The 27,894-nt window shown below is 45.8% G+C and overlaps 1 protein-coding gene across 1 annotated transcript in view; it reads left to right on the forward strand.

The window, feature by feature from the left end:
- Window positions 1-24,547, forward strand: part of LOC138775102 (N-alpha-acetyltransferase 35, NatC auxiliary subunit) — a gene marked incomplete at its 3' end in the record, with an annotated part of 35,487 nt that extends 10,940 nt beyond the window's left edge. Inside the window, exons 10-21 of the mRNA XM_069955826.1 lie at window positions 2,474-2,557; window positions 2,649-2,763; window positions 3,457-3,635; window positions 4,701-4,760; window positions 5,195-5,301; window positions 5,380-5,446; window positions 5,544-5,642; window positions 7,385-7,563; window positions 11,267-11,403; window positions 11,632-11,699; window positions 21,686-21,826; window positions 24,425-24,547. Of these exons, the coding sequence (XP_069811927.1) occupies window positions 2,474-2,557; window positions 2,649-2,763; window positions 3,457-3,635; window positions 4,701-4,760; window positions 5,195-5,301; window positions 5,380-5,446; window positions 5,544-5,642; window positions 7,385-7,563; window positions 11,267-11,403; window positions 11,632-11,699; window positions 21,686-21,826; window positions 24,425-24,547 (1,359 nt within the window). The remainder of the gene's footprint in view (window positions 1-2,473; window positions 2,558-2,648; window positions 2,764-3,456; window positions 3,636-4,700; window positions 4,761-5,194; window positions 5,302-5,379; window positions 5,447-5,543; window positions 5,643-7,384; window positions 7,564-11,266; window positions 11,404-11,631; window positions 11,700-21,685; window positions 21,827-24,424) is intronic.
- Window positions 24,548-27,894: the final 3,347 nt, after the last annotated feature.

Here is a 27,894-nt window from a genome sequence, read left to right on the forward strand (position 1 = left end):
TGGCCCCCGTTCCCTGACTGTGCACGCCTGCGGGGTTGGTGGCCACTTACTGGCACGGTGTGGACTTAGTGTAGGGACCCATGTGTATCAGATACCGGCACGAGGTACATGGGGCAGTATGGCTTGATCAATTCATACACAAAATTCTGATGTGTTTTTTATTTAGCCTAGCGGCACTAGTATCAGCCATAGGTGTGAGGTGCAGCACTCTGTTTCTTCCCTGAACCGCATTTTGTTTCTCTCTTTTCTCCGTGTATTGCACTCCTCCTGGTGAGACCCACATGACCGCAATTAGCAGGAGACACCTGAGTGCACATGGTTTTAATCCCTCCTGTTTTTTCCCATTCTGTTTGCTGCAGCTATGGTGAGTGTAATTTCTTTATCCAGACTTGTGCTGCTTGGGGGCGACCTTCTCCGCCGGCGGTGCTGGCCGGGTTCTGGTGTGGTGTTTTTGGGTCTGGTCCTGTGGCATGGGGGTCGCAGGGCCGTCCCATGGCCCCCGTTCCCTGACTGTGCACGCCTGCGGGGTTGGTGGCCACTTACTGGCATGGTGTGGACTTAGTGTAGGGACCCATGTGTATCAGATACCGGCACGAGGTACATGGGGCAGTATGGCTTGATCAATTCATACACAAAATTCTGATGTGTTTTTTATTTAGCCTAAGGGCACTAGTATCAGCCATAGGTGTGAGGTGCAGCACTCTGTTTCTTCCCTGAACTATATACAGTATATACCATATGCTGCACACAGGCTATATACAGTATATACCATATGCTGCACACAGACTATATACTGTACATACCGTATGCTGCACACAGACTATATACAGTACATACCATATGCTGCACACAGACTATATATCATATGCAGCACACAGGCTATATCTCATACACTGCTCTCAGGCTATATATCATATGCTGCACACAGACTATATACAGTACATACCATATGCTGCACACAGACTATATACAGTATATACCATACGCGGCACACAGACTATATACAGTATAAAGCATATGCGGCACACAGGCTATATACTGTATATACCTCTGCTGTAATGTCCTCCATAGTATATACCACCTTCTGTAATGTCCCCCATAGTATATACCCCTGCTGTAATGTCCCCCATAGTATATACCCCTGCTGTAATGTGCCCCCATAGTATATACCTCTGCTGTAATGTGCCCCCATAGTATATACCCCTGCTGTAATGTGCCCCCATATTATATACCCCTGCTGTAATGTGCCCCCATAGTATATATATCCCTGCTGTAATGTCCCCTATAGTATATATATACCCCTGCTGTAATGTCCCCCATAGTATATATACCCCTGCTGTAATGTCCCCCATAGTATATATACCTCTGCTGTAATGTCCCCCATAGTATATATACCCCTGCTGTAATGTGCCCCCATAGTATATACCCCTGCTGTAATGTGCCCCCATAGTATATATATCCCTGCTGTAATGTCCCCTATAGTATATATACCCCTGCTGTAATGTCCCCCATAGTATATATACCCCTGCTGTAATGTCCTCCATAGTATATACACCTTCTGTAATGTCCTCCATAGTATATACACCTTCTGTAATGTCCTCCATAGTATATACACCTTCTGTAATGTCCTCCATAGTATATACACCTTCTGTAATGTCCTCCATAGTATATACACCTTCTGTAATGTCCTCCATAGTATATACCCCTTCTCTGATGTGCCCCAACACAAAACAAAACCTCCTACTCACCTGATCTGGACAGGGGATGGCTCTTCTCTCTCCTGGCTCTTCTCTCTTCTGGCTCTGTACTGTATCTTCAGCCTGGCAGCCGCTGTGACAGATCCTCCAGCAGGCTCCATGATGTCACCTCCTGCTGCTGCTGGAGAGATCAGGTTTCACTGCTCAGGTCCTGCACTGTCCTCTCCTCAGTGAGGCGGGGGAGGGGGAGTGAGGTCATTGGCAGGAGACAGAAATCCTGACAGGAAGAATCCACTCAGGGCCTGCCAGGGGGGAGTCTGAGTTTGCTGGGCAGAAGATATTTACACAAGATTAACCCTACACCTCCCTCCTTCCCTGGACAGCATGTAGTTTGTCCAGTGCTTTGTCCAGGTACTGTTTTCACTCCCCAGGTACTGTTTTCACTCACTTCTGGGTTCCTGCTGGTGGGGGCCCCCCTAGTGGTGGAGGCCCGTAGGCAGGTGCCCCTGTTGCCCCCTCTTTAATCCGGCCCTGCATAGGGCTAGTCTTGGGGACAAGTTAAATTATATTTTATATACACAGTTTAGGAAACTTTACAAAACCTACAGAATAATTGGACTGTATGGCTTATTGAGTCATATATACTAACACTAGGGTAGAAAAAAAAAGCCTTGTGATAAGTAGTAAAACAAATCTACATCTGTACAGCTATATCATTTTGTTTTTTATTTGTTTTTCCTACATTTACATTCTGTATATTATGTTTTTTTTTTTAGCATCAGCAGTGCTTGGCGGTATTCAGCAGAGTAAAGTTTACTCGTGTTTTGCTAACTGTATTGATAGCTTTTACAAAGAAAGAGGTAAGAAGCTTTTTGGTGAGGGATTTAATAGCCTGTACCAGGGAACTTTCAATATTCTTGTGTAATTAAATGCTTTTTCGTTGCTTTCTAGACAAGTGCAGTGGTAGAGGCATCAAAGCTAATAAGCCAAGCAACGGACCTTCTCTCTGCTATTCAGAACTCGCTCTCACTTGGTATTCAGGCCCAGAATGACACCACCAAAGGCGGTGAGAACCTATTAAGCATTCATTGTGTACAAAATTCCTAGAAAGGGGAGCTAAGAAGAGTCATAAAATACTCAAAATTTATTAACAACGTGCCAATATTTTAGTGAAAAATATTGTTGTAAACTTTTATCCCGGACAACACCTTTAAATCAGCGTTATACATATGGCCAAACTATGGTCCAAGCTCCCTCTGTGCTGATAATTGGTCTTTTTTGTGTAAAAAAAAAAACAAACAAACACAGGAAGCCCCAGTCCTTTGCAAACTCGCGCAAGGAAAAACACTGTTCATCATGCAGGTTGTATATCAGCTTAAGGCAAACTATTAATGACTATAGGCAAATAATATATTTCACTTTATGCTACAAAAAAAAGTCAACTTTCTATGTCATTTAGGGGGTATAGCCCCAAGGGTATAGATCCTGTCAGTAGGAGTCTGATAGAAGGTGTGAAAAAAGTGTTGGCACTGCCTATACAGGCTATACCCATTCCACAGGCTAATCTGTTCTCACAAAAATAGAAAAAATAGAAATAGACAACCTACATAGAAAAGAAACAAGACCCCTGGTCCAGGACAAAACAGAGGTTGGGCTGCATATCCCTCAGAGTCCATATAGAAAAGGTCCCATGCCATAAATAGACTGAGACATGTGTTTGCAGGAATGATAACTATAAAACACCTTTCGTTCCATGTAGATCACCCTATTATGATGGGATTCGAGCCTTTGGTCAACCAGAGGTTGCTACCGCCAACATTCCCTCGTTATGCAAAAATAATTAAGAAAGAAGAAATGGTGAATTATTTTTATAAATTAATTGACCGGATAAAAACTGTGTGCGACGTTGTCACCTTAACTAACCTTCACAGTATATTGGTAAGTGTACAGTTTACTGTAGGTGTGTCTATGTCTCAATGTCATAGAGAGGGCATAGAGTACATATAAAATAGCCAGTATTTTCCGGCGTATAAGACGACTTTTTAACCCCGAAAATATTTCTTAGAAGTCGGGGGTCGTCTTATACACAGGGTATGGTCGCCCCAGTGCACCAGCACTGAAAGGGTGTCAGATTCTGAACGGAGGAGGAAGGGTACCTGAGCGCTCTTCGTTCTATGTGCTCTTGTGTACAGATACCAGAGCACATTGAAGGAAAAGTGCAGGAATCAGGGGAGGGGGCATAACAATCAATGAGATACCGGAGAGGAGAGGTGTTTGGGCTGCGGAGGGGGGTGCCGTCCAGTGAAGAGTGAGAGGAAGCAAAGCAGGGGTGGGAGGGACTGGAGCTCTCCTCCTGCTATGCTTCTGTGTCCTCTGGTGTTTGAACTGTCACCAGGCACTGAAGCACATGGCAGGAAAGAGCGCTGTGGTCTCCTGCTTTTACCACACAGTCTGCTAACAGTGACCGAACTCCAGCAGGGGCAGCAGCGGTGATCAGCAGTGCACACTAGAGAGAGATGATGGGGTGGGGGGGTCCTGTGGGGTCCGGCTTAATCCAGTCAGGCATTCATCACAGTATGACTTCCTGCTATGTGCTCCGATGTCTGAATAGTCACCGGAGCACATAGCAGGCTCTTCCCTGACTGTCATCTGTGCCTTGCTGACGATCCGTACCTAACTGCTGCTTAGGCAGTGTACGGATTTTCAGAAGTGCAGGACAGGATTGCATAGTAACAGAGGCAAACACAAAGCTGAGGGGACATTCAGCTTCATATATTTAAAAAACGGTTAAGTTTAGCTAGTTTATCTAAATTGCTAAAATTCTTATAATTGCCTAAACTAAGTAAATTGTAAAAATATTTCATAGTTGCGCTTTAACAGAAAGAGTATTTCTGTAAATGCAGAACCAGTACCAGTTTATTAAAATAACAGTTTTTTCTGTTTTGATTGAATTTTTTTTCTTTAAATTTTATTGCCATTAAATTATGTCTTTATAATTTCTAGGATTTCTTCTGTGAATTTAGTGAACAATCACCTTGTGTACTTTCAAGATCTCTCTTGCAGGTAAATGTTTTCCAGTCTGTATCACTATTATGGTCACATATATTGTCTCACTAAGAGGTGGGGGGAAATTTATTAAACCAGCGCCTCTCCTGGCGTACACAGGCAAAACATCTGCACCTTCTTGCTGACATACGCCCTGCGTACTTTATTAGCAGGCTGGGGCAAGGCAAGGAAGCGGCTGCATAGACTCTGCCCGCACCTGATTTATTATGATTTAGGTCTGCCAGTAGGTGTAAAGCATTGAGAAAATCTACACCAGTGCCAGACTCAGATTTTCAGGTCTTACTGAGAGGCACCTATAGAGCATGTGAGGCAATCCCTTCTGAAAATGCAACCAGTGAAGGGATTGGTTGATCACTGTAGTTTTAATAAAACTTATTGTGTTTTGTTTTGTTGTTTCTTGATACTAACACGCTCTCTGTATTTGTCTATAGACTACTTTTTTAGTGGATAACAAAAAAGTTTTTGGAACTCATCTAATGCAAGACATGATAAAAGATGCATTGCGGTCCTTTGTGAGCCCTCCTGTCCTGTCTCCAAAGTATGTATTTTACCATTTTTTTCCTTTTAAGTAACAGCTACACTTTTGTTTGTTGCTTATAGTGTGCTTTTCTTTTAGATGTTGCCTATACAATAATCATCAAGCAAAGGACTACATAGATTCATTTGTCACCCACTGTGTACGGGTAAGTGTGTGCTTATAAAACTTCCCTTTCATAAATTCATCTTTCAAAGCCTAAGAGAAGTACAAGGTAGACCATTGATTCCAGTTATCTCTTTTAGCCTTTTTGTAGCCTAATTCAGATTCATGGTCACAACAGAGCTCGCCAGAGGGACAAGCTTGGTCATATCCTAGAAGACTTTGCAACTTTACAAGATGAGGTATTTATTTCTCCAGCTACCTTAACAGTAGCTTCCAACTCTTCTAGATTGCATGTTTTCTGAATACCTGCTACCCTTTACCTGCTTGCACACCTGTATTTAGTGTTCACTCTTTATTATTGCCACAGGTCTACTTTTTACAACTACATTAAATTTAAGAATAAAAATACTGTCACAGAAACCATTGTCAGAATGGCAGAAATTAGCTGAAAAAAGTGTGCTTCTCTACTTTAGGTTTATAAGATTTGTTTTATTATTTTTTTTTTTTACACTTGGGGCCCTATTACACCAACAGATTATCTGACAGATTTTTAAAGCCAAAGCCAGGAATGGATTTGAAAAGAGGAAAAATCATAGTCTTTCCATGACCTGTTCTCTGTTTATAATCCATTCCTGGCTTTGGCCTCAAAACAATCTGTCAGATAATCTGTTGGTGTAATAGGGCCCTAAAACAACATTGCATATTTAGACAGAGGAATCAGTAGCTAACATATTTGTAATTTCACTTTTTTTGTGTCATACTGGCTGTCTGGGGGGGCTCGCGCACAAGCCTCCCATAGACAGCCAGTATGACACGGAGTCTGGCGGGATTCTGCAGCGGAGAGCTCCGCCACGGAATTCGTCAGTTTTGTTCCGTGTGAACTGGCCCTTAATCTATTTGGACCACATAATGACTACTCAGCAGAGATGAGCGAACCTCGAGCATGCTCGAGTCGATCCGAACTTTCGGCATTTGATTAGCGGTGGCTGCTGAAGTTGGATAAAGCTCTAAGGCTATGTGGAAAACATGGATATAGTCATTGGCTGTATCCATGTTTTCCAGACAACCTTAGAGCTTTATCCAAGTTCAGCAGCCCCAGCTAATCAAATACCGAATGCTCGGGTTCGGATCGACTCGAACCCGAACCCGGTTCGCTCATCTCTACTACTCAGACAAGCTTCCCTACTGTGTCTTCATCTATGTTGTCTGTTAACACAAATGAATGAAATCATATGTTTATTCTTCAGTGCCAAGTAGGCATCTGGGATATGGAAAAATATGGCTGCAAGTAGTCAAGTAGCTTAGCACGGCTTTTACCGTGAGGGGTGTGGCGTGTTACGGGTGATTTGTTAAGGTGTTTCTCCCCAGGGCGTGTGTGTTTTGTTTTTTCCCCAGAATTTTCTTTATAGATTGATTGTCCTCACTGTTGTACGGGGGAGTACAGTTAGGACAATATAGATGGAAAGGATGTGTTCAACAGGGAAGGCCATGCAGACCATACCTAAATAATGCAGACCCCAGATTCAGGCCCATATTATATTATAGATTCGAGTATCAGGCCCCTCTAGTAACAGATTGCTGATTGGACAGCACAGAGGAAAGTAAGAAGCGATATCTACACATCGATCATTAGTGTCTGGCCCCATAAGAATTAATGACAACACACCAGACCTATGGAATATAAATCTGCTTGTTCGAACATTGCGCGGGACAGTAATTTGCCAATACTGTCTCTTACCAAACAGGACAGTACCTGCGAATCCGGGACTGTTGGCAACTATGCTCCTAATAGCAGTGGTCAGACTGATTATCTATTTATTTGTCAACTGTAGATGCATAGATATATAGTGAATAATATATGACACTCTTAGCTCTGAACATGTACACCTCACGCAGGGCATAATATTGCATAATAATATAGAGTTTTATATTGTTACCTTGTAATAATTGTAATTGATTTCTTTTTTATGATTTGGACTAGGCAGAGAAGGTGGACGCTGCTCTCCATAGCATGCTGCTGAAACAGGAACCACAGAGGCAACACTTAGCATGTTTGGGAACCTGGGTGCTTTATCACAATTTGCGTATTATGATCCAGTATTTACTGAGTGGTTTTGAATTGGAACTTTATAGCATGCATGAATATTACTACATCTATTGGTGAGTTATTTTTGGTTTTAAATCATGTCTGTATAAAGATGTCATACAGTCACTAAGCATTAGCATACTTTGCCAAAGGAGTGTCTAATAATAATGAGAATTGGAGTCTGATATTCAGTATGAAAGTACTATTAAGATTACTTTAAACATGTTTTCCCACAAACAACAATGTTGAATGGATCAACAATGCATATGACTGACCGCTGCTCTGTTTAGATATGGGACACGGGACCCCTATTCTTGCAATTATTGGTGTTCCCAGTGATATGTTGTGTTGATGGAAAAAAGTCAAAGATAAGGAAGGTTTGCAAATGCAAAACCAAATTCCCAGAAGCTAAAATATATCTTTTATTGGTTGTACTGTAAAATTCTCAACCACATTATGCAACAAGCACCACTGTCTAAATCCACCCATCGAGGGCAACAGCCACAAATCCATCTAGTAGCACAGGAAAGATCGGTCACTTCCGACACTTAATAAAAGATGAAGCAGTACCTCAGTATTAGGATCTGACCCTGATGGCAGATATAATGCTAAGCTGTAAAAAGCAATACTAAACCATATCAGATCTCAGGGTTGCATAAGAGGTGCAATAGTATGCAGTATCACATTGCAGGGATGCATGGCCTATATGGGGAACCGTACCGTACAACCAGTGTCTTATATGTCAAAAGAGTCTCTATGTTCAGACTACCGATAACAATGTCCAAGACATACACTCACCGGCCACTTTATTAGGTACACCTGTCCAACTGCACGTTACCACTTAATTTCTAATCAGCCAATCACATGGCGGCAACTCAGTGCATTTAGGCATGTAGACATGGTCAAGACAATCTCCTGCAGTTCAAACCGAGCATCAGTATGGGGAAGAAAGGTGATTTGAGTGCCTTTGTACGTGGCATGGTTGTTGGTGCCAGAAGGACTGGTCTGAGTATTTCAGAAACTGCTGATCTACTGGGATTTTCACGCACAACCATCTCTAGGGTTTACAGAGAATGGTCCGAAAAAGAAAAACATCCAGTGAGTGGCAGTTCTGTGGGCGGAAATGCCTTGTTGATGCCAGAGGTCAGAGGAGAATGGGCAGACTGGTTCGAGCTGATAGAAAGGCAACAGTGACTCAAATAGCCAACCGTTACAACCAAGGTAGGCAGAAGAGCATCTCTGAACGCACAGTACGTCCAACTTTGAGGCAGATGGGCTACAGCAGCAGAAGACCACACCGGGTGCCACTCCTTTCAGCTAAGAACAGGAAACTGAGGCTACAATTTGCACAAGCTCATCGAAATTGGACAGTAGAAGATTGGAAAAACGTTGCCTGGTCTGATGAGTCTCGATTTCTGCTGCGACATTCGGATGGTAGGGTCAGAATTTGGCGTCAACAACATGAAAGCATGGATCCATCCTGCCTTGTATCAACGGTTCAGGCTGGTGGTGGTGGTGTCATGGTGTGGGGAATATTTTCTTGGCACTCTTTGGGCCCCTTGGTACCAATTGAGCATCGTTGCAACGCCACAGCCTACCTGAGTATTGTTGCTGACCATGTCCATCCCTTTATGACCACAATGTACCCAACATCTGATGGCTACTTTCAGCAGGATAATGCGCCATGTCATAAAGCTAGAATCATCTCAAACTGGTTTCTTGCACATGACAATGAGTTCACTGTACTCAAATGGCCTCCACAGTCACCAGATCTCAATCCAATAGATCATCTTTGGGATGTGGTGGAACGGGAGATTCGCATCATGGATGTGCAGCCGACAAATCTGCGGCAACTGTGTGATGCCATCATGTCAATATGGACCAAAATCTCTGAGGAATGCTTCCAGCACCTTGTTGTATCTATGCCACCAAAAATTGAGTCAGTCCAACCCGTTACTAGCATGGTGTACCTAATAAAGTGGCTGGTAAGTGTAGATAGATGCTCAATACGTAAGAGTCACATTCCGAATCCACAGGTATACTGCTGGTTGCTTGGCACCAAGATAAATGATTTTGAATATATCCGCATCTTCTCTAGTTATATTGCTGCTCATGGACTTGAATCTAGACCGATGAACGTGCCAGCCAGCACTATGCTTTTTCCTACCCCTTTGCCTGATACATTAGCGGTTCTGAGGGCATAGAGGAGAGAATATATGTCTGATCCCACTATTCTAGAACAAATATTTATTTATTGGGGGGGGGGGTGTAAAGATGAGAGTGAGCCTGTAAAATAGCATGTTACCCTAAAATTGTTATATGCCTGAGATTTTGGCTCATTAGTGGTTAAATTTTATTACACTGATGAACCATGTATCTATGTGAATTGTGCATGTTCAGGACAGATTTCTAGCCCATTGATGTAACTAACAAATGGCATTCACTGACTGCAAGCAGAGATCTTGAAATTTTGAGGAATTTAAAGCAAATGTACTATCATAATGTACCATAATTATTATTATTTACCAGGGCTGTGGAGTCGGTAAGCCACAGCTCCGACTCCTGAATTTTATCAGGACCGACTCCAACTCCTGAATTTTATCAGGACCGACTCCGACTCCCGACTCCTGCTCTTTCATAAATGGCCAGTCATATACCAGGGGAGTTATTTATCACACTGGCTCAGCAGCTTCTCCCTAATGTCCTACATGATCCTGGGGCGACTTCTGAAACATACAAAGGAAGCTTCTCCTGTGTGTGCAGTGGATGCAGCCAGTCTCCAGCCTCCATGTCCTGAACAAATCAGAACTAGACTAGATGGAGCAGGTGGTCTTTTCCTGCTGACAGTCTTCTATGTTTCTAACTAAATATTCACCATACACACACAAACACTGCTAACAATGCCAGATACCTGTAATATAGAGGTCAGCCATAGTGATATACAGGGGGTCACACATAGTGATATAGAGGTCACACATATTGATATAGAAGGTCACTGTGGGGGCACGCAATAGCACGCACACACAGCCTGCTGCAGCCATAGCATACACATACACCCACACAGCCTGCTGCAGCCATATAACACACATACACACACAGCCTGCTGCAGCTATAGCACACACACACACACAGCCTGCTGTAGTCATAGCACACACAGCCTACTGCAGCCATAGCATGCACACACACACACACACACACACACAGCTGCAGCCATAGAAGACTGAAGAAAAACACACAATCTTCTCCCAGAGAGAAAACACCACACTGAGGACAGAGGTTACTGCTACACTACTTATGTCTTCTTTTCCTCCTCCTCTATATTACACAGGATATCTTCATATTACACTGCTGCTCATATACAGTCATCCAGGGAGAGAACAGCACAGATCTCCCCCCACACAATGGACTCTTCCAGCTCAGAAACAAACTGCCAAATAGTGACCGACAACTTTTCCCTGACCACCCTTATGTAATAGGGCCAGTGTCCTATTAGAATGTTGCTCATAATATATATTTATGAGCAAAACTTGTAAAATTCATATCAAAATTCAATTCTACATTTTTTAAAGCTGGAGTTGGTACATTTTTTTCCGAATCCAGCCAAAGCTAGCTCCAACCCCGACTCCAGCCAAAACTAGCTCCTACTCCGACTCCACAGCCCTGTTATTTACAACATTTTATTATTTGTAATGAATTTTCTTATAGATTCCACGATTATGAAGTATGTAACGTTTGTGTTTCATTATGGTCTTCTCACACCCAAATTGTTGTTTATAGGTATCTTTCTGAATTTCTTTATGCTTGGCTGATGTCCACACTTAGCCGGGCCGATAGCTCGCAGATGGCAGAAGAGCGCATAATGGAAGAACAACAGAAAGGGCGCAGCAGCAAGAAGACTAAGAAGAAAAAAAAAGGTAACAGATTATGTGTGGCCGTCAAAATGTTTGTTGGCCAAAAGCAACAACTAATCAGCCCACTCCAGCTGCCAGAATAAATGATGTATGTGTATGTATATACTGCTACCTAGTGTTCAATCAAATAATTTTGGCGATGTTTTAGCAGCTGTCCTCAGTAAATATAAATTAAGGAGCTACTGAAATACTGACCTAGTAAATGTGGCTTTTATTCAAATAATTTTTCAGTTCGCCCCTTGAGCAGAGAAATAACTCTAAGTCAGGCGTACCAGAACATGTGTGCAGGGATGTACAAGGTGAGTGAAAACCATTCAATACATTTTTGTGAACATATTGAAAAAAAAAACTATGGGGATATATGATGGGACTTGGAGTAACTACATCTGTTTCTTTGAAATTTAAAACATCCCACGGCCTAATGGCTGCCCGTACTTATTTGTACAGCAGCTTTTAAGCAGCAGTCTGTATGCCTGTAAACTGAGCCCAACACGTCTCATAAATAAGACACACAGACATTGTTTAAAGGTGAAATAAGAATGCCTTTATTGAAATAGTACAGTGACGGGACGGTGCTTCAGAAGCAAAATTGTGGTGAATTGCTTTAAAATCCCAATTATTTAAAGAAAAAAAAGTACTTTGTGAAGTGAATAGAACAAATAAAGTTCTGTCATTAAAAAAAAAATTCCATTACGGGCAGAATACTACCTGCATTGGTATTTCTCGTGCGTCTTATTGGGGGACACAGACACCGTGGGTATAGGCTGCTGCCACTAGGAGGCTGACACTAAGAAAAAACAAAACAAGTCGGCCCCTCCCAGCAGGCTATACCCGCCCACTGGCACTGAGCTAATTCAGTTTAGCTTAGTGTCAGTAGGAGGCAGACGCAGGTCTGGTTACTCCAGACCAGTTTCTGCTTGTTTAGTTTTAAGATGTTTAATCTTTTTCTTCTACAGGTCTGGGGCACGGTGGGTCACTAAAGACTCACCCTGATCCCCCCCTTATGCAACCAGGGCACAGACCCTAACTAGAAAGGGGCTGTTTACCCTAGGTTGCCACCGGCCGGACCCAGCGCCCAGGACACAGACTAGCCCTGCTGTCTGTTTGTTCCTCTATGCGGACTTGCTCCGCCAGCCCCTGCCCGCCCAGCCTTCCAAAGTTGCGCGCGGCAGCGCGGCATAGTGCCGGCAGAAGATTCATGGGACAGGTCAGCATCAGGGGTAAGTAAAGTTCCCCTGCTCTCTCTCTCCCTTCTGGGGTTCCCCGGTTCCCTTTCGCGGTCTGTCTGGGCCCTAGTCCCCGTCCCCCCTTCCCAGGCACCTCCAGCTCCGTTCACTGCACCTTTTCCCTTCCCCGCTGCGTTCCGGTCCTCCTGCCGTCACCGCATGCGGGGGGGTCGGGAACTGGGATGCTGCTTTGGGTGCCGGTTGCGGGACCCCCCTTCTCCCTCTCCATGGCCGCGACTTCCGGGTCCGGCCGTAACTTCCGGTCCTCGCGGCCTCTTCTTCCCGCGCGCGGTCTTTCTCTGGTCCGTTTGAATTTCCCGCGCGCGGTCTTTCTCCCGCGCGGGCCGACGTCTGACGTCACTCCGCACGTGACGCGTCACTACGCTCGTGACGCGGTCTCCTGTTCAGCCCGTTCGGTGCGGCAGCCTGCGCAGCTCCATGGTCGTCAGGAGTCTTCAGTCCCGTGACTACAACCCCCAGTCTGTTCTTCCTGGCCAGTCTTCTGCTGTCCATCCTGCCTCTGCAGCCGTCCTGTGCCCTGCCGGACCTCTGCCTTTTTTTTCACAGATTGATGCCTGGTAAGGTCTCTATGGGACTTTATGCCATGTTTTGTTCTGTCTTTCTGAGTTTTCTCATTGTGTGTGTATTCTGTCATTCTGCAGGTGTCTGGTTTCTCCTCAGTTACAGCATTTATCTGCCTGTAGGAATACACTAGCTGGCTGTGTTTTTTCTTACTAATATATGTATATATATATTTAGTTTTTTTCATTATGTCTGACTCAAGATCTGAATCCACACGCCGCCAGCATCCTCCTCCTTCCTCTGTTACCTACTATTTCTGTACGTCTTGTAACACTAAATCTGCTTCCGGCCACTCTCAGCCTATCTGCGCTGCTTGTTCCATGCAGTCCTGTTCGTCTATGTCCCCTACTCAGGACCCCCCTCCGGAGTCTGAGGAGTCTGCCCCGGCCTGGGCGCGCTCTCTCTGCCAGTCGGTATCGCAGATGGCTCAGGTGTCTCAGTCTGTGGCGGCCGCCCTTGACCGCCTGTCTGCTTCTTCTTCAGCGCCCGCCCAATCACGCCCGGCAGCCGGTGGCGTACGGCCTGGCAGGAGCCGCTCCCACAAGCGTCCTCGCCGTGCCTCTTCTCGCTCTTCCTCTGGCTCCCCTGGAACTAGTTTGGCCCCTACTCATATCTCCCCTAACAGGCGCTCCCATTCGCCTGGAGATCTGTCGGATTCAGAGTCGGTTTCCAACTCGGATCCTGAGGATGTTTCTCCCGCGGTTTCCACTGTGGACAGCCTGGTGGCCGCAGTCCGCGATACCTTCCAGTTGAAGGATTCTCCGGACCCCTCGCCTGCGGATGAGGTGTTTTTCCATAGAAGCGGGCACCGTGTCCGCAGCACTTTCCCCAGTCACAAAGAGTTTGATGACCTGTTTTCCAAATTTTGGAGGTCCCCAGACAAGCGTTTCTCAAAGCCTAAACACTTGTCGGTCCTTTACCCTTTCCCCGAGGACCTCGTGTCTCGCTGGTCAGGTCCACCTTCTGTGGATCCTCCGATCTCTCGGTTGACCAAGGTCACGACTCTTCCGCTGGACAATGCGTCGTCGCTTAAGGATTCCACTGACAGACGCACCGAGTCCTTAGCTAAGTCAGCTTTTGAGGCCTCTGGCTCATCTCTCCTTCCCACCCTTGCTTCCACTTGGGTGTCTAAGTCCATTTCAATGTGGGCTAAGCAACTGAAGGACGGCATTACTTCTGGCGTATCGGCTGAGGACTTGGCCGACCTCGCCCAACAGATTCAGGACGCAGCTCAGTACCTCTGCTCGGCTTCTCTGGACGCTGCAGCCTGTTCGGCTTTTGCGTCGGCCAATATTGTAGCTATTCGCCGGTCCTTGTGGCTTTGTGAGTGGCGGGCTGACAACGCTTCCAAGCGGTCTCTCACCAGTCTGCCTTTTGCGGGCTCTCGTCTCTTTGGGAAACGCCTGGATGACATTATTTCTGATGCCACAGGGGGGAAGAGTACTAATCTTCCCCAGCAACGCCCCAAGCGTCAGGATTCCCGTCGCAAACCAGGCTCCTTTCGTTCCTTTCGGTCGCTTCCGTCGACTCGCTCCGGGAAGACTGCGGCTCCTCAGAACAAACGATCCGGTTTCTCCAAAAACCGTTCTTCCTGGCAGGCGCGATCTGCCGCCTCCCGCCCCCCCTTTAAGCCTGGCACCTCCAAGCCCTCCTCCTCCTGAAGGTTTTCCCCCACCCGGATCTCCTCAGGTGGGCGGCCGTCTCCTGTTGTTCCAAGAGGTCTGGCTTGCTCATGTTCAGGACGCCTGGGTGCGAGAACTAATCTCACAGGGCTACAAGATCGAGTTCATTTCCGTTCCCCGCGATCGTTTTTTCCTTTCTCGTCCCCCCAGGTCCCCTGCCCTGGCGGCCGGTTTTTTCCAGGCCATCCCTTCGCTCCTCACGAAGGGAGTGATTGTTCGCGTTCCCACTCTTCAGCGGTTCCGCGGGTTCTATTCGAACCTATTCGTGGTTCCGAAGAAGGACGGTTCGGTACGTCCGATTCTAGACCTCAAGCGTCTGAATCGTCACGTCCGACTATCTCACTTCCGGATGGAGTCCCTGCGTTCTGTGATCGCATCTCTGGAGCCAGGCGAGTTCCTTTCTTCGGTGGATATTCAGGACGCGTATCTTCACGTGCCGATTTATCCTCCTCACCAACGTTTCCTGCGTTTTGCAGTAGGGGAAGAGCATTATCAGTTCGTGGCTCTCCCGTTCGGCCTGGCTTCGGCGCCGCGGGTTTTCACGAAAACCATGGCGGCTGTCATGGCTCTTCTTCGGGCTCGAGGTGTCTCAGTAACCCCTTACTTGGACGACATACTCGTCAAAGCTCCATCCAAGGACCAGAATTTAGAGAGCCTCCATATCACCCTGGATACGCTCTCTCGCTTCGGTTGGCTGCTCAACCGTTCCAAGTCCTCCCTGGTCCCGGCCCAGTCCATCGTTTTTCTGGGAATGCGTTTGGATTCAGTACAGGCCCGCGTTTTCCTTCCAGAGGACAAGTTGCAGTCCCTTCAGACCAATATCAGAGCTCTTTGCAGCCACCGCCCTGTGTCCATACGTTCCTGTATGAGGGTTCTGGGGAAGATGGTGGCGTCTATGGAGGCGATCCCTTTTGCCCAGTTTCATTCCCGCCCCCTGCAGCTCTTCCTGCTGTCACGGTGGGACAGGTCACTCCCCTCTCTAGATCGGAGGGTGAAACTACCGGCTCGCCTCCGCCAAGACCTTCAGTGGTGGTTGCGGTCTCCGAGCCTCTCTCTGGGGCGCTCCTTCCTTCCCGTTCATTGGCAGATTGTGACCACCGATGCCAGCCTGCAGGGCTGGGGAGGGGTTTGGAACGATCTGACGGTTCAGGGAACCTGGTCGGCCAAGGAAGCTTGCCTCCCCATCAACATCCTCGAGCTGCGGGCGATTCGCCTCTCCCTTCTGCACTGGCAGACACAGCTCCACGGTCTCCCCGTTCGGGTGCAGACAGACAACGCCACTGCAGTGGCTTATGTGAATCATCAGGGCGGGACCCGCAGCAAGACCGCCATGATGGAAGTGGCGCTGATCCTCTCCTGGGCGGAGGAAACCGTGCTTGCCTTGTCCGCTGTTCACATTCCGGGTGTGGACAATTGGATGGCCGACTATCTGAGTCGTGCACGGGTGGATCCAGGGGAATGGACCCTGCATCCCGAGGTGTTCTCCCAGATCTGTCGCAGGTGGGGGACACCGGATGTGGATCTGATGGCGTCTCGCTTCAACCACAGACTGCCGAGGTTCGTCTGCCGGATGAGGGACCCTCTGGCTCTGGCCTCGGACGCCTTGGTGATTCCCTGGCGTCGGTTCAGCCTCCCTTACATCTTTCCTCCTCTCCCGCTTCTGCCGCGGGTGGTGAGAAAGATAAAGTCGGAAGGACTTCCGGTAATCCTCGTGGCCCCGGACTGGCCACGGCGCGCCTGGTACACGGATCTCGTGAACCTCGCCGCCGACGTCCCCTGGCGTCTACCAGACCGGCCGGATCTTCTCACTCAAGGTCCGCTCTGCCACCCGCGTTTAGCCACGCTACGTTTGACGGCGTGGCTGTTGAAACCTGGATTCTGAAATCACGCGGTTTCTCTGATGCGGTCATTAGGACCATGATCAGGGCCCGGAAGCCTGCATCGGCAAGGATTTATTATCGTTGTTGGAGGGCCTTCCTCCGTCATTGTGAGGCCTGTTCTGCGCCTCCACTTCCCTTTTCTCTGGCGCAACTCCTGCCCTTCCTCCAGGCAGGTCTGGACGCAGGCTTAGCTCTGAGCTCTCTTAAGGGCCAGGTTTCTGCCCTTTCAGTTTTTTTCCAGAGACCATTGGCGTCAGTTCCTCAAGTCAGGACTTTTCTCCAAGGAGTGGCGCGCATTGCACCTCCTTATCGGCACCCAGTTCCCCCGTGGGATCTGAATCTCGTCCTGGATGCTTTGCAGTCTCCTCCGTTTGAGCCCCTCCGGGAGGTGCCTTTGGCCATCTTGTCCTTTAAGGTGGCTTTCCTGGTGGCGATTACGTCTGTCCGGAGGATTTCGGAATTGGCAGCCCTTTCTTGCCGTCCTCCCCTGCTGGTGTTGCACCAGGACAAGGCGGGTACTTAGGCCCGTGGCTTCTTTTCAGCCCAAGGTGGTTTCACCTTTCCACCTCAACGAAGATATTGTTCTTCCCTCTTTCTGTCCGGCCCCCTCTCATCCAAGGGAGCGCGCGCTCCACAAGCTGGATGTGGTTCGCGCCCTGCGCATCTATCTCTCCAGGACAAAGTCTCTTCGACACTCGGACTCACTCTTTGTCATCCCTGAGGGTCCTCGAAAGGGGTCAGCAGCGTCTAAGGCGACCCTGGCCCGCTGGGTCCGCTCCGCCATCGCTCAGGCTTACCGGAGTAAGGGTAAGTCGCCCCCGTTCCGGATTGCAGCTCACTCGACTCGTTCGGTTGGGGCTTCCTGGGCCATTCGTCATGGGGCCTCAGCTCTTCAACTCTGCAAGGCCGCCACGTGGTCCTCACTGCACACCTTTTCTAGGTTTTACCGTGTGGACACGTTTGCATCGGCCGATGCGAGTCTGGGCCGCATGGTCTTGCAGGCAGCAGTGGCTTCTTCCTCTTCTTAGCTCCACTCTGTCTCTTCCCACCCAAGGGACTGCTTTTGGACGTCCCACGGTGTCTGTGTCCCCCAATAAGACGCACGAGAAAGGAGGAGTTTTTACTCACCGTAAACTCTCTTTCTCGTAGTCTTCATTGGGGGACACAGCACCCACCCTCTGTTGTCTGATTAAGGTTGCCTGTTGGCCTGTGTTTTTCAGATTTTGAGTGTGGACTGTTTTTTTTTTTTTTTTCTTTATGGTTGTTTCGGCTCCTCCTACTGCTTTTTCACTACTGAATTAGCTCAGTGCCAGTGGGCGGGTATAGCCTGCTGGGAGGGGCCGACTTGTTTTGTTTTTTCTTAGTGTCAGCCTCCTAGTGGCAGCAGCCTATACCCACGGTGTCTGTGTCCCCCAATGAAGACTACGAGAAAGAGAGTTTACGGTGAGTAAAAACTCCTCCTTTTCCTTAAGGGGGTTGTACCACCACCATTAAATATCATATTCATTGTACAAATTAAAAAAAAAAATAATAGTTTTTGCTAGTGACAAGTTAATTTATGATAGTAAATGTCATAACATCCCTTCATGTGCAGCGTGTGTAGCAATATGGACGGCTACCTAAAGAGCTGACTGCTTGTGGTTCAGTCAGTGATCTTCTGTTTACTGATGATTATTTATTTATATATATATATATATATATATATATATATATATATATATATAATTATCTTTTCTATCCTACTTGTTAAGTATATTTCTTTGTTTGTTTTCTGGTTTTCTGAGGGAGCACCTACTGTGGAACATTGGATCACACCCCTACCTATCTCTAAATACTATATAGCCGAGGATGTAGTTAGGTATTTTTCTCTTACCTCCTCTCTACAATAGCACTCTTGTGGCACAAGACAAGCTCCATAGGCTTATAATTGAGGTTGTCTCATCAGAGTTCAGGATCCTAGGGAGTGGGGGAAGAAGCAAACGACCACACACTTCCCCCTGCTATATCTATACATTAGTCGTGTTCTGAACAGCCACACCCTGAATAATCATAACTTTAGACTTGTCTCTGCAACATAAAAATATTTTTATAATGACAAGGACACATTAAAACAATCTTTAATAGCATTTCTGGACTTTTTGCAAAATAATGTATAGTGATGTCACGATACCAGAATTTGAGTTCGATACCAATACCAACTTTTTTTTTTTTCAATGCTCGATACTAATTCGATACTTAATTAAATAAAAATCTAACAAAAAAAATGGAATAGAAATGCTCCAACCGCCCCTCCCCCCCCCCCCACTATCAGGTCAGTACAAACCCATTTATGTTCCTTTCATTTTATTACTTTAAAAATAAAGTCCCCATTATTTAAAATAAATGTTTTTTTTTTAATTGCCCTATTTTGACCTCAGCTATCAGGGGGGATGATGGGGGCTGTAGTCATGTAACACATACCAGCTATCAGGGGGGATGATGGGGGCTGTAGTCATGTAATACACACCAGCTATCAGGGGGGATGATGGGGACTGTAGTCATGTAACACACACCAGCTATCAGGGGGGATAATGGGGGCTGTAGTCATGTAACACACACCAGCTATCAGGGGGATGATGGGGGCTGTAGTCATGTAATACATACCAGCTATCAGGCAAGTAATGGGGGCTGTAGTCATGTAACACATACCAGCTATCAGGGGGGATAATGGGGGCTGTAGTCATGTAACACATACCAGCTATCAGGAGGGATGATGGGGGCTGTAGTCATGTAACACACACCAGCTATCAGGGGGGATGATGGGGGCTGTAGTCATGTAATACATACCAGCTATCAGGCAAGTAATGGGGGCTGTAGTCATGTAACACATACCAGCTATCAGGGGGGATAATGGGGGCTGTAGTCATGTAACACATACCAGCTATCAGGAGGGATGATGGGGGCTGTAGTCATGTAACATATACCAGCTATCAGGGGGGATATAGTCATGTAACACATACCAGCTATCAGGGGGGATAATGGGGGCTGTAGTCATGTAACACATACCAGCTATCAGGGGGGATAATGGGGGCTGTAGTCATGTAACACATACCAGCTATCGGGGGATAATGGGGGCTGTAGTCATGTAACACATACCAGCTATCAGGCAGATAATGGGGTTGTAGTCATGTAACACATACCAGCTATCAGGGGGGATGTTGGGGGCTGAAGTTTCACTATTCCTGCTGTCAGGGAATGCAGACCGCTGACCCAGCAGGGTGACCTGGATTTGGGTGGCAGGGTAATGTGCTGGCTACAGCCCCCCTTCCCTGTCAGAATCAGGCCGACTGTTCACCCTCCGGCCCCCACCTCACAGTCCCTTTCAGATCTAGTGGCCGCATGTCCTCCTGCCTCCCCCGCCTCCAGCCTTCTCCTCCGGCCTCCCCCGCCTCCAGCCTTCTCCTCCGGCCTCCCCCGCCTCCAGCCTTCTCCTCCTGCCTCCCCCGCCTCCAGCCTTCTCCTCCTGCCTCCCCCGCCTCCAGCCTTCTCCTCCTGCCTCCCCCGCCTCCAGCCTTCTCCTCCGGCCTCCCCCGCCTCCAGCCTTCTCCTCCGGCCTCCCCCGCCTCCAGCCTTCTCCGGCCTCCCCCACCTCCAGCCTTCTCCGATCTCCTCTCCCGGACCAACTGCAGCGCTGCTCTCTTCCCTCTCTGCAGCCGCCGGCCCTGCTCTGACCCCTGAGCTATGCAAGGCTATATATTATTGCTATAGCATTGCATAGCATCAGTAAAATCAGCGCTCTGCTAGTAGAATGTGGCTGAGCCAGACTCTATTAGCAGAGACACTGGGAGGGTGAGTGCGGACCTCAGGCTGTGAGGTGACCCATCAGCACATTGCGGGGGTGCCGATCCGACTCTTTAAAGCCACCTCAAGGGTTAAATGACTGCCGCCCGTGGAATCTCTGGCCGCAGTCATTAGCAGCCGGGGTCTGCTACACACAGTAGCCGACTGTCAGTTGTGACAGTGGCATCTATACAGTTACATAGCTGGCACAAGCGATCGCTGTTTGCCGGCTATTTGAACTTGGTGGGTGGGCTGAGGAGAAAGACAGTACAGGGGACACGCAGAAGACATGACAGGCACTCTGCTCGCTGCCCGCCATGTCTCCCGCTGTATACTTTATGATAAGCCGTGCAGCAGTGCGGCATATCATAAAGTATCGAATACCAGGAAATCCTGGTATCAAACCGAAAATATGCCCCTAAAATCGATGGTAGAATCGATTTCTTGGTGCATCATGCATCCCTAATAATGTATAGGTTAGCACTTTAGGTTTTAAAACAAGTGCAGTGGATTAAGGGGGTAAATTGATAGGTCTTCACTTTAAAAATTACCTTTTTTTTTTTTTTTTTTAAATTTAAAGTTTTTTTTATTTTCAAAGACAAGAAGAGAAAGTATACAATACAAATGGGAACTCGGGACGGCAAGTCCCTCTGGGGGGAAGGGGTAAATACAAGGAATGATGTAATTGCACAGAATGCAATCGTAATCGTGAACTGTAACAAAGAACAGTAGGAATGTCAACATCCGTAACATGACTAGAAAAAACGGGATCAGTATTCCGGTCGATCTCAGCATAAGTCATTACAAAAACAATGTACTATCATATGCAAGCTGTACTGCAGAGATAGGAGAGACAGAAGCAAGAAGACGACAAACAAAACACACCGGACAGGAGAGGACAAGACAACAAGAGGATCATAAAAGAGAGGCTGTCCCTGGCGGCAAAAGAGGGGGGGGGGGGCACCCTTCGGGCAACTAGGGACAGAAGGACGGTTTCAGGCCGTGGCGGTTCTATAAGAATCAGAATATAGGAGCCATTGGCCCCAAAAAATTACCTTTTTTTTAACAAGCTTTTGTTATTTGTCTGTATATTTAGACAATGATTGCATTTGACATGGATGGAAAAGTGAGAAAACCCAAGTTTGAGTTGGACAGTGAGCAAGTCCGATACGAGCACAGATTTGCACCATTCAACAGTGTTATCACCCCTCCACCAGTGCATTATCTACAGTTTAAGGTAGGTTGAAGAGCCTGACTGTTCCTATCACTTCCACAGCAGGCCCATTATTAAAGGGAACCAAGAAAATGTTATCTAATCTATCGCTATTATGTTATAGAGCAGGTGGAACAGAGCACACTGAACAAAATTTATATTTTTGTGGAAAAAGATTCAATGTAACTTGATTTGTTGATTAAAATCCCTGCTCATTCTGTGTTATGGAGTTCAGTGGACATTGTGACTCAATGGACTGGACTCCTTAGCATGGAAACGTCTTCGATTTCAATCAAGGGGTATTCCACTGAAACATAACTTTTCATATGTTGCTGCCCATGGTCAGACTACTAACTCATTTCATACTTGTTATTATCTATTCAGTCTCGTCCTCCCAGTTCTGAGCTGCTGCTTCCTGCTGAAGACACAAAAACTGTGTATGAGCTTTTCTCTCTTGTCTCCTCCTCCCCCCTCCTTCCGAGACGGCTGATGTAAACGTGTCCCTGGCAGGCTTTATCTGCAACTTTGTAGCTTCTTTGAAATGTCGAGAGGTCAAGTTGCTAATGAACTCACGGTGATTAATCCTCCCAGCATTATAGAATTGCTACAAAGTTCCATAAAGGGACATGTTTACATCAGCCATCTTTGAACGGAGAGGGGAGGAGAGAAAAGCTTATACACTGTATTTTTGTGTCTCCAGCAGAAAGCAGCAGCTCAGAACTGGGAGAAGGAGATTAAGTAGACAATAACAAGTATGGAATCAATTGTTAGTGTCACCATGGGCAATAACTTATAAAAAGTTGTGTTTGAGCAGAATACCCCTTCTAAAAGTTACACTAAATCTTTTCCCATAAAGATATATATATATATCTCAATCTGTTCAGTTCTTTCTGCTCTATAACATAATGTTGATAGCTTAGGTTGCATTTTCATGGTAACAGGTTCCCTTTAAAGGACAAGTGCCATGAAAAACTTTTTCCCAGTAATTGAAGCACATTACAAAGTTATATAACTCTGTGATATGCTTCAATCACCTATCTTCCTCCCTTCCGTCTTTTCCCTCCTCCACCCCCCACCAGGAAGTGTCCTAACTCACACAGACCTAATGACTGCCGTCACCGTCACCAGGCAGCTCCTTCTTGTGAGGATGAGTCATCAGCAGGAGGGCTGGTCTAGCTCCTGTTACAGCAGCCCCCCCTCCCCAGTCCAAGTGATGGCTTGCAGTTGTTCAGCCAATGGGAGCTGAGCAAGCTGAGTCACCTGACAAGACAGGGGAGGCTGCTGTAACAGAAGAAGGAGCTGAGAGAAGAGCTTGATGACGGTGACGACAGTAATTAGGTCTGTGTGAGTTAGGACACTTCCTGGTGGGGGTGGAGGGGGGAAAAGACAGGGAAGGGAGGCAGATAGGTGATTGAAGCATATTACAGAGTTATATAACTTTGTAATGTGCTTCAATTACTGGGAAAAAGTTTTTCATGGCACTTGTCCTTTAAGGGCCCTTTTACACCGGCCATGCAGTGCCTCTACGTTTAGACAGGGAGTTGTAGATTGAATACTGGCACAAGCTGTTTATGAGGTAATTAAAGTGACTCTGTACCCACAATCTGACCCCCCAAACCACTTGTACCTTCAGATAGCTGCTTTTAATCCAAGATCTGTCCTGGGGTCCGTTCGGCAGGGGATGCAGTTATTGTCCTAAAAACAATTTTTAATCCTGCAGCGCTGTGTCTAACGGCCGGGGCTTACATTTGTATATGCATTAGGCTGGCACACCCTCTCTGTCCTTCCTCCCCACCCTCCTCATCATTAGGAATGCTCCAGGCAGATTGCTTCCTATTCCCCACCTTTGCGCATAATGAACATAGGCTGGATCGTTAATTCACCTGTTCAAAGCTCAAACAACAGGAAATATTCCTGGATCATTCCTAATGATGAGGAGGGTGGGGAGAAAGGACGGAGAGGTTGTGCCAGCCTAATGCATATACAAATGTAATCCCCGGCCGTTAGACACAGCGCTGCAGGATTAAAAATTGTTTTTAGGACAACAACTGCATCCCCTGCCGAACGGACCCCAGGACAGATCTTGGATTAAAAGCAGCTATCCGAAGGTACAAGTGATTTGGGGGGGACAGATTGTGGGTACAGAGTCGCTTTAAGCGTTCCTATGACAGCTCACATAAAAGGGCCGTTACTCATTTAAATCAAGTTAAAAGCAAAGCCTACCTATATACATTGGGAAGGTGATCAAATATCTACTGTGTTGTTTCTTATCTGAAGATTTATTCATATTACCAGAGATTTTACCAGTGGTCATGCTGCAGATTAATGTAGCCAGTACTCTGCGTAGACTGGATAGCTTTAAGAGCTGTCCCGTCAATTAGATTCCAGGAACTGCACTTCTACTATATTTGGCTGTATGTCATACATTCAATACTAGCCATATAGTGTATTTTACATGTTTAGGCTAAATGGCTGGAAATAATTGACAGATCAATTATTTTCACGGCCGTTGCTAAATACACTGTGTTTAATTGAAATCAATGGCCATTCTTTTCATAAAAAATATGTAGTGTGAACATAACCCTAAAATCTATTAAATATCCCTCCCATTTGTAATTACAGGAAATGTCCGATTTAAATAAGTACAGTCCACCTCCTCAGTCTTCAGACCTTTACATGGCTGCAAGTAAACACTTCCAACAAGCAAGAATGATTTTGGAAAACATCCCAAATCAAGATCAAGAGGTAAGATTTTATTTCTCTTGGTACCACAGCTTATTCAGCATGCCCTTAGCTGAATCTGTACCAGTCCTTCTTTCCTTCTGTATTAAAAAATACTTTCTTTTTTTTTTTTTTTTTAATTATGGAACGGCTAAAATGAACATCTAAGACTCTTGAAGTTGCCACAACTTGATACCTGCTAGCTATTCAATACAGAAACCTAGTAGTTCGCAGTTTGGTACTGATGAAAATAGATTCTAAAAATAATTATCTTTGTACAATTCCTGAAGGCTAGTGAGTTGTTTGTCCTCACATTAGCATTGATTTCTTCACATGCCAGGGATCAGCCAACAAATGAGAAATCCTATAGTCAACTGCTGATCACATATTTTTTTTTTTTTTTTTTAAATTCTCAATTTTATTAGAGTTTTAAAATTTTTATAAAAGCGACCAATCCGGCCATACCCAAATGGGCAGGACAACAAGTTGAGTACAAAACATGAAAGGAACATTCATCAACGTCAAACATTTGTGCTAATACTAACCAGAGCACGTCACAATCTTGTGAAGGCATTGAGAGAGAAGGGGTGGGCTGCCACTCGGTCAACGCCCGAGAGGGAACTCCTACAGAAAGAAGAAGAGGAGAGAGAGGAAAGGGAGGGGGAAAGACAGAACGAGGGGTGGGAGGGAGAGAGAGGGGGGAAAGAAAAAAGAGAAAAAATAAATTAGACATCCTGGATGTCCGCACCTCACTGAGCCAGAAGAGTCCTATATTCAGCTGTCTCCGTGAACTGCTCCCAGTAGAACCATGTCCGGAAAAACTTGGGGTTATGGCCATATAGTTGTGCAGTAAGGTCTTCCATATGTTTAATATCCTCAACCTTGCGGAGCCACATAGCTATGCTAGGGGGATCGGGTCGGCGCCAGAGAGCCGGGATGCATGCTCGCGCTGCGTTGATCAGATGTCGGAGAACAGAACGCCAGTAAGACTTGAGGGGGATATCCGAAAGATGCAGGAGGAAGAGCGATGGGGAGAAAGGGAGTTGACGGTCAGTGAATGTGGAGGAGATTCGCCACACTTCTGTCCAGAAGGGCACCAGTTTAGGACAACTCCAGAACGTATGCTGATCACATATTTTTACGGGTTTTAAATTGATCGGTAGTCAACCGGACATCTTCCACCGTAAATGGGAACATGCAGGTGACTATAATAAGTTTAGTATGCTGCACAAACAACAACGCATTGATGGTTCCTATGATTGAGCACAGATCTTGTTGATGGGCGCTCATTTATGGCACTACATCAGCCGAATTACAGCTATCTTGAATTTTACCTGTATTATGTACCTTGATAAAATGCCTACTTATGAGTATTCCTGAGAGGTTCTACCCTTGTCCTGCCCTCAGCAGATAATTGGTTGGTCATGTCACATTGAAAATGCTGACCATTCTATAAACCTCATGTTATAGAGCAGCAAGTGCTGAGGCAGGTTCATAAAAAGTTCAATGATTATTTTTTTCATGTAAATCTTTGCTCATTTTGGGCTAAGTAGCCATGTAGGCAATCCTATCACAGATTGACTATCTGCTATATCAGGATATCTATCTATCTTGTTGGAGCCATAAGGCAAATAAAAAAAAAGCATATACTTAATTGGATCCTCTGGGCTTCCCTAGTGACGACTTCCATCTCCTTTCCATATACACACAAACTAAATTAAATTAAATTCCTGTATTAAATTTTGCACACCATTGATATAGTTTAAATGACTGGTCTGGTCTGCATAAGGATCTTTAGATACATGCACAAAAAAAGTGGTATTTAAGCTGCAAAATTGTTATGTAAGCCAAAAAAAAGAGGCACTGTGATTTACTAGTGTAATTTTTTTCACCCAAGGTCAACGAGATTTTTGAAGGTATCCAAAAATAATATAGTGGTAATGAAGTTGCTTGCTGGAGGCCATAAAAAAGACTCTAAGGTAAGCTTTGAGAAGTGACAATTTCCTCTATTTTATGAAGTGTACAAACATAAGTTGTCTTCTAAAGCAGTAGGTAAACATATGTGATTTCAGCATCATTCACCTGAATACTATCACCATGCTTCCATCCACCTTGCGCTCCTCTCCAAATATCTAATATTTATCCAGTGCACAGTAATGATGAGCGCTGGAGTGATGTCTCCGCAGAGCACCACCTCAGCGTTCATAAAGAGTGGGCCAGCTGTGTGGATCAATGCACTCAGGGTGGTAGCTCTTCCCCAGTGTAGCAAATCACCTAATTGATTAAAGTGAAAAATTATCGAAAACCACACTGAGAATGAAGGTAAGAAAATTAGCTTCCGTCTCAACATTGGGCACTATGGATAATAGAACACACATGGGGGAGATTTATCAAAGGGTGTAAAATATAGACTGGTGCAAACTGCCCACAGCAACCAATCACAGCTCAGCTTTCTGCTCTGGTGACATGAGAGCAGAGCTGTGATTGGTTGCTGTGGGCAGTTTACACCAGTCTATATTTTACACCCTTTGATAATCTGGGCCATTGTCTTTTTAGTCCGTTGTTAGTTTCCTTTTAAGTATATGTACAGTTGAGCATTTCTTAGTGAAATGAAAATGAATTTGTTAGTGTGATATGCTACAAAACTAATAATCTGCCAAACATTTACTTTGTATAATATACATTTATGTCAGGAGACAGATTGCATAATATATATTTATGCCAGGAGTCCTATTAACCCTTCCAGATGGATGCCTTTAACTAAAGCTAGGTTAACAGGTAGTTTAAAGGAACATTCCTAACAAACTTTGTATGAAGGCCTGGAGGGGCAATGGATGACATCACTCTGGTGCTCTTTGAGTCCTTTAAGAGGGAGATGTTTCTCCTTAACAAAGGGTATGTAAATAGGCTTAGCTTTAGAAGGAGGGGAGTCTAGTGCTGCCTTTTTGTGATTGCTACTGCGCAAGTGAGCTACTTACACGCAAGCTACTAGGTGACACTAGAGAGCAAGCTTTGTTCGTTTTGGAATAGATTTATTTTTAGTGTCTTCCATATAAGAGCCCTATTACACGGGACGATTATCGTGCGAAAAATTGTTTATAGCGTTCGAATTTAAACGATAATCTGTGTAATTGCAGGCAACGATCGCAAAATTGCTTGTATGTCGTTGATCGTTGATTTAGATCTGAACCTAAAATTATTGCTAATCGTTCGCTGTAATTCCACATTCGTTCACTCAAGTTCCACATTTTTTCCTCTAATCGTTCAGTGTAATTGCACATTGCCCATTGTTTTGCTGGGATCAGAAGGAGTAAACGTAACTAGCAACCATCGTTCTGTGTAATATGGTGAATGATTTCAGGTTAACGATA

The sequence above is a fragment of the Dendropsophus ebraccatus genome, unplaced genomic scaffold (genome assembly GCF_027789765.1).
Source record: "Dendropsophus ebraccatus isolate aDenEbr1 unplaced genomic scaffold, aDenEbr1.pat pat_scaffold_1346_ctg1, whole genome shotgun sequence".
Classification (NCBI taxonomy): Eukaryota; Metazoa; Chordata; class Amphibia; order Anura; family Hylidae; genus Dendropsophus; species Dendropsophus ebraccatus.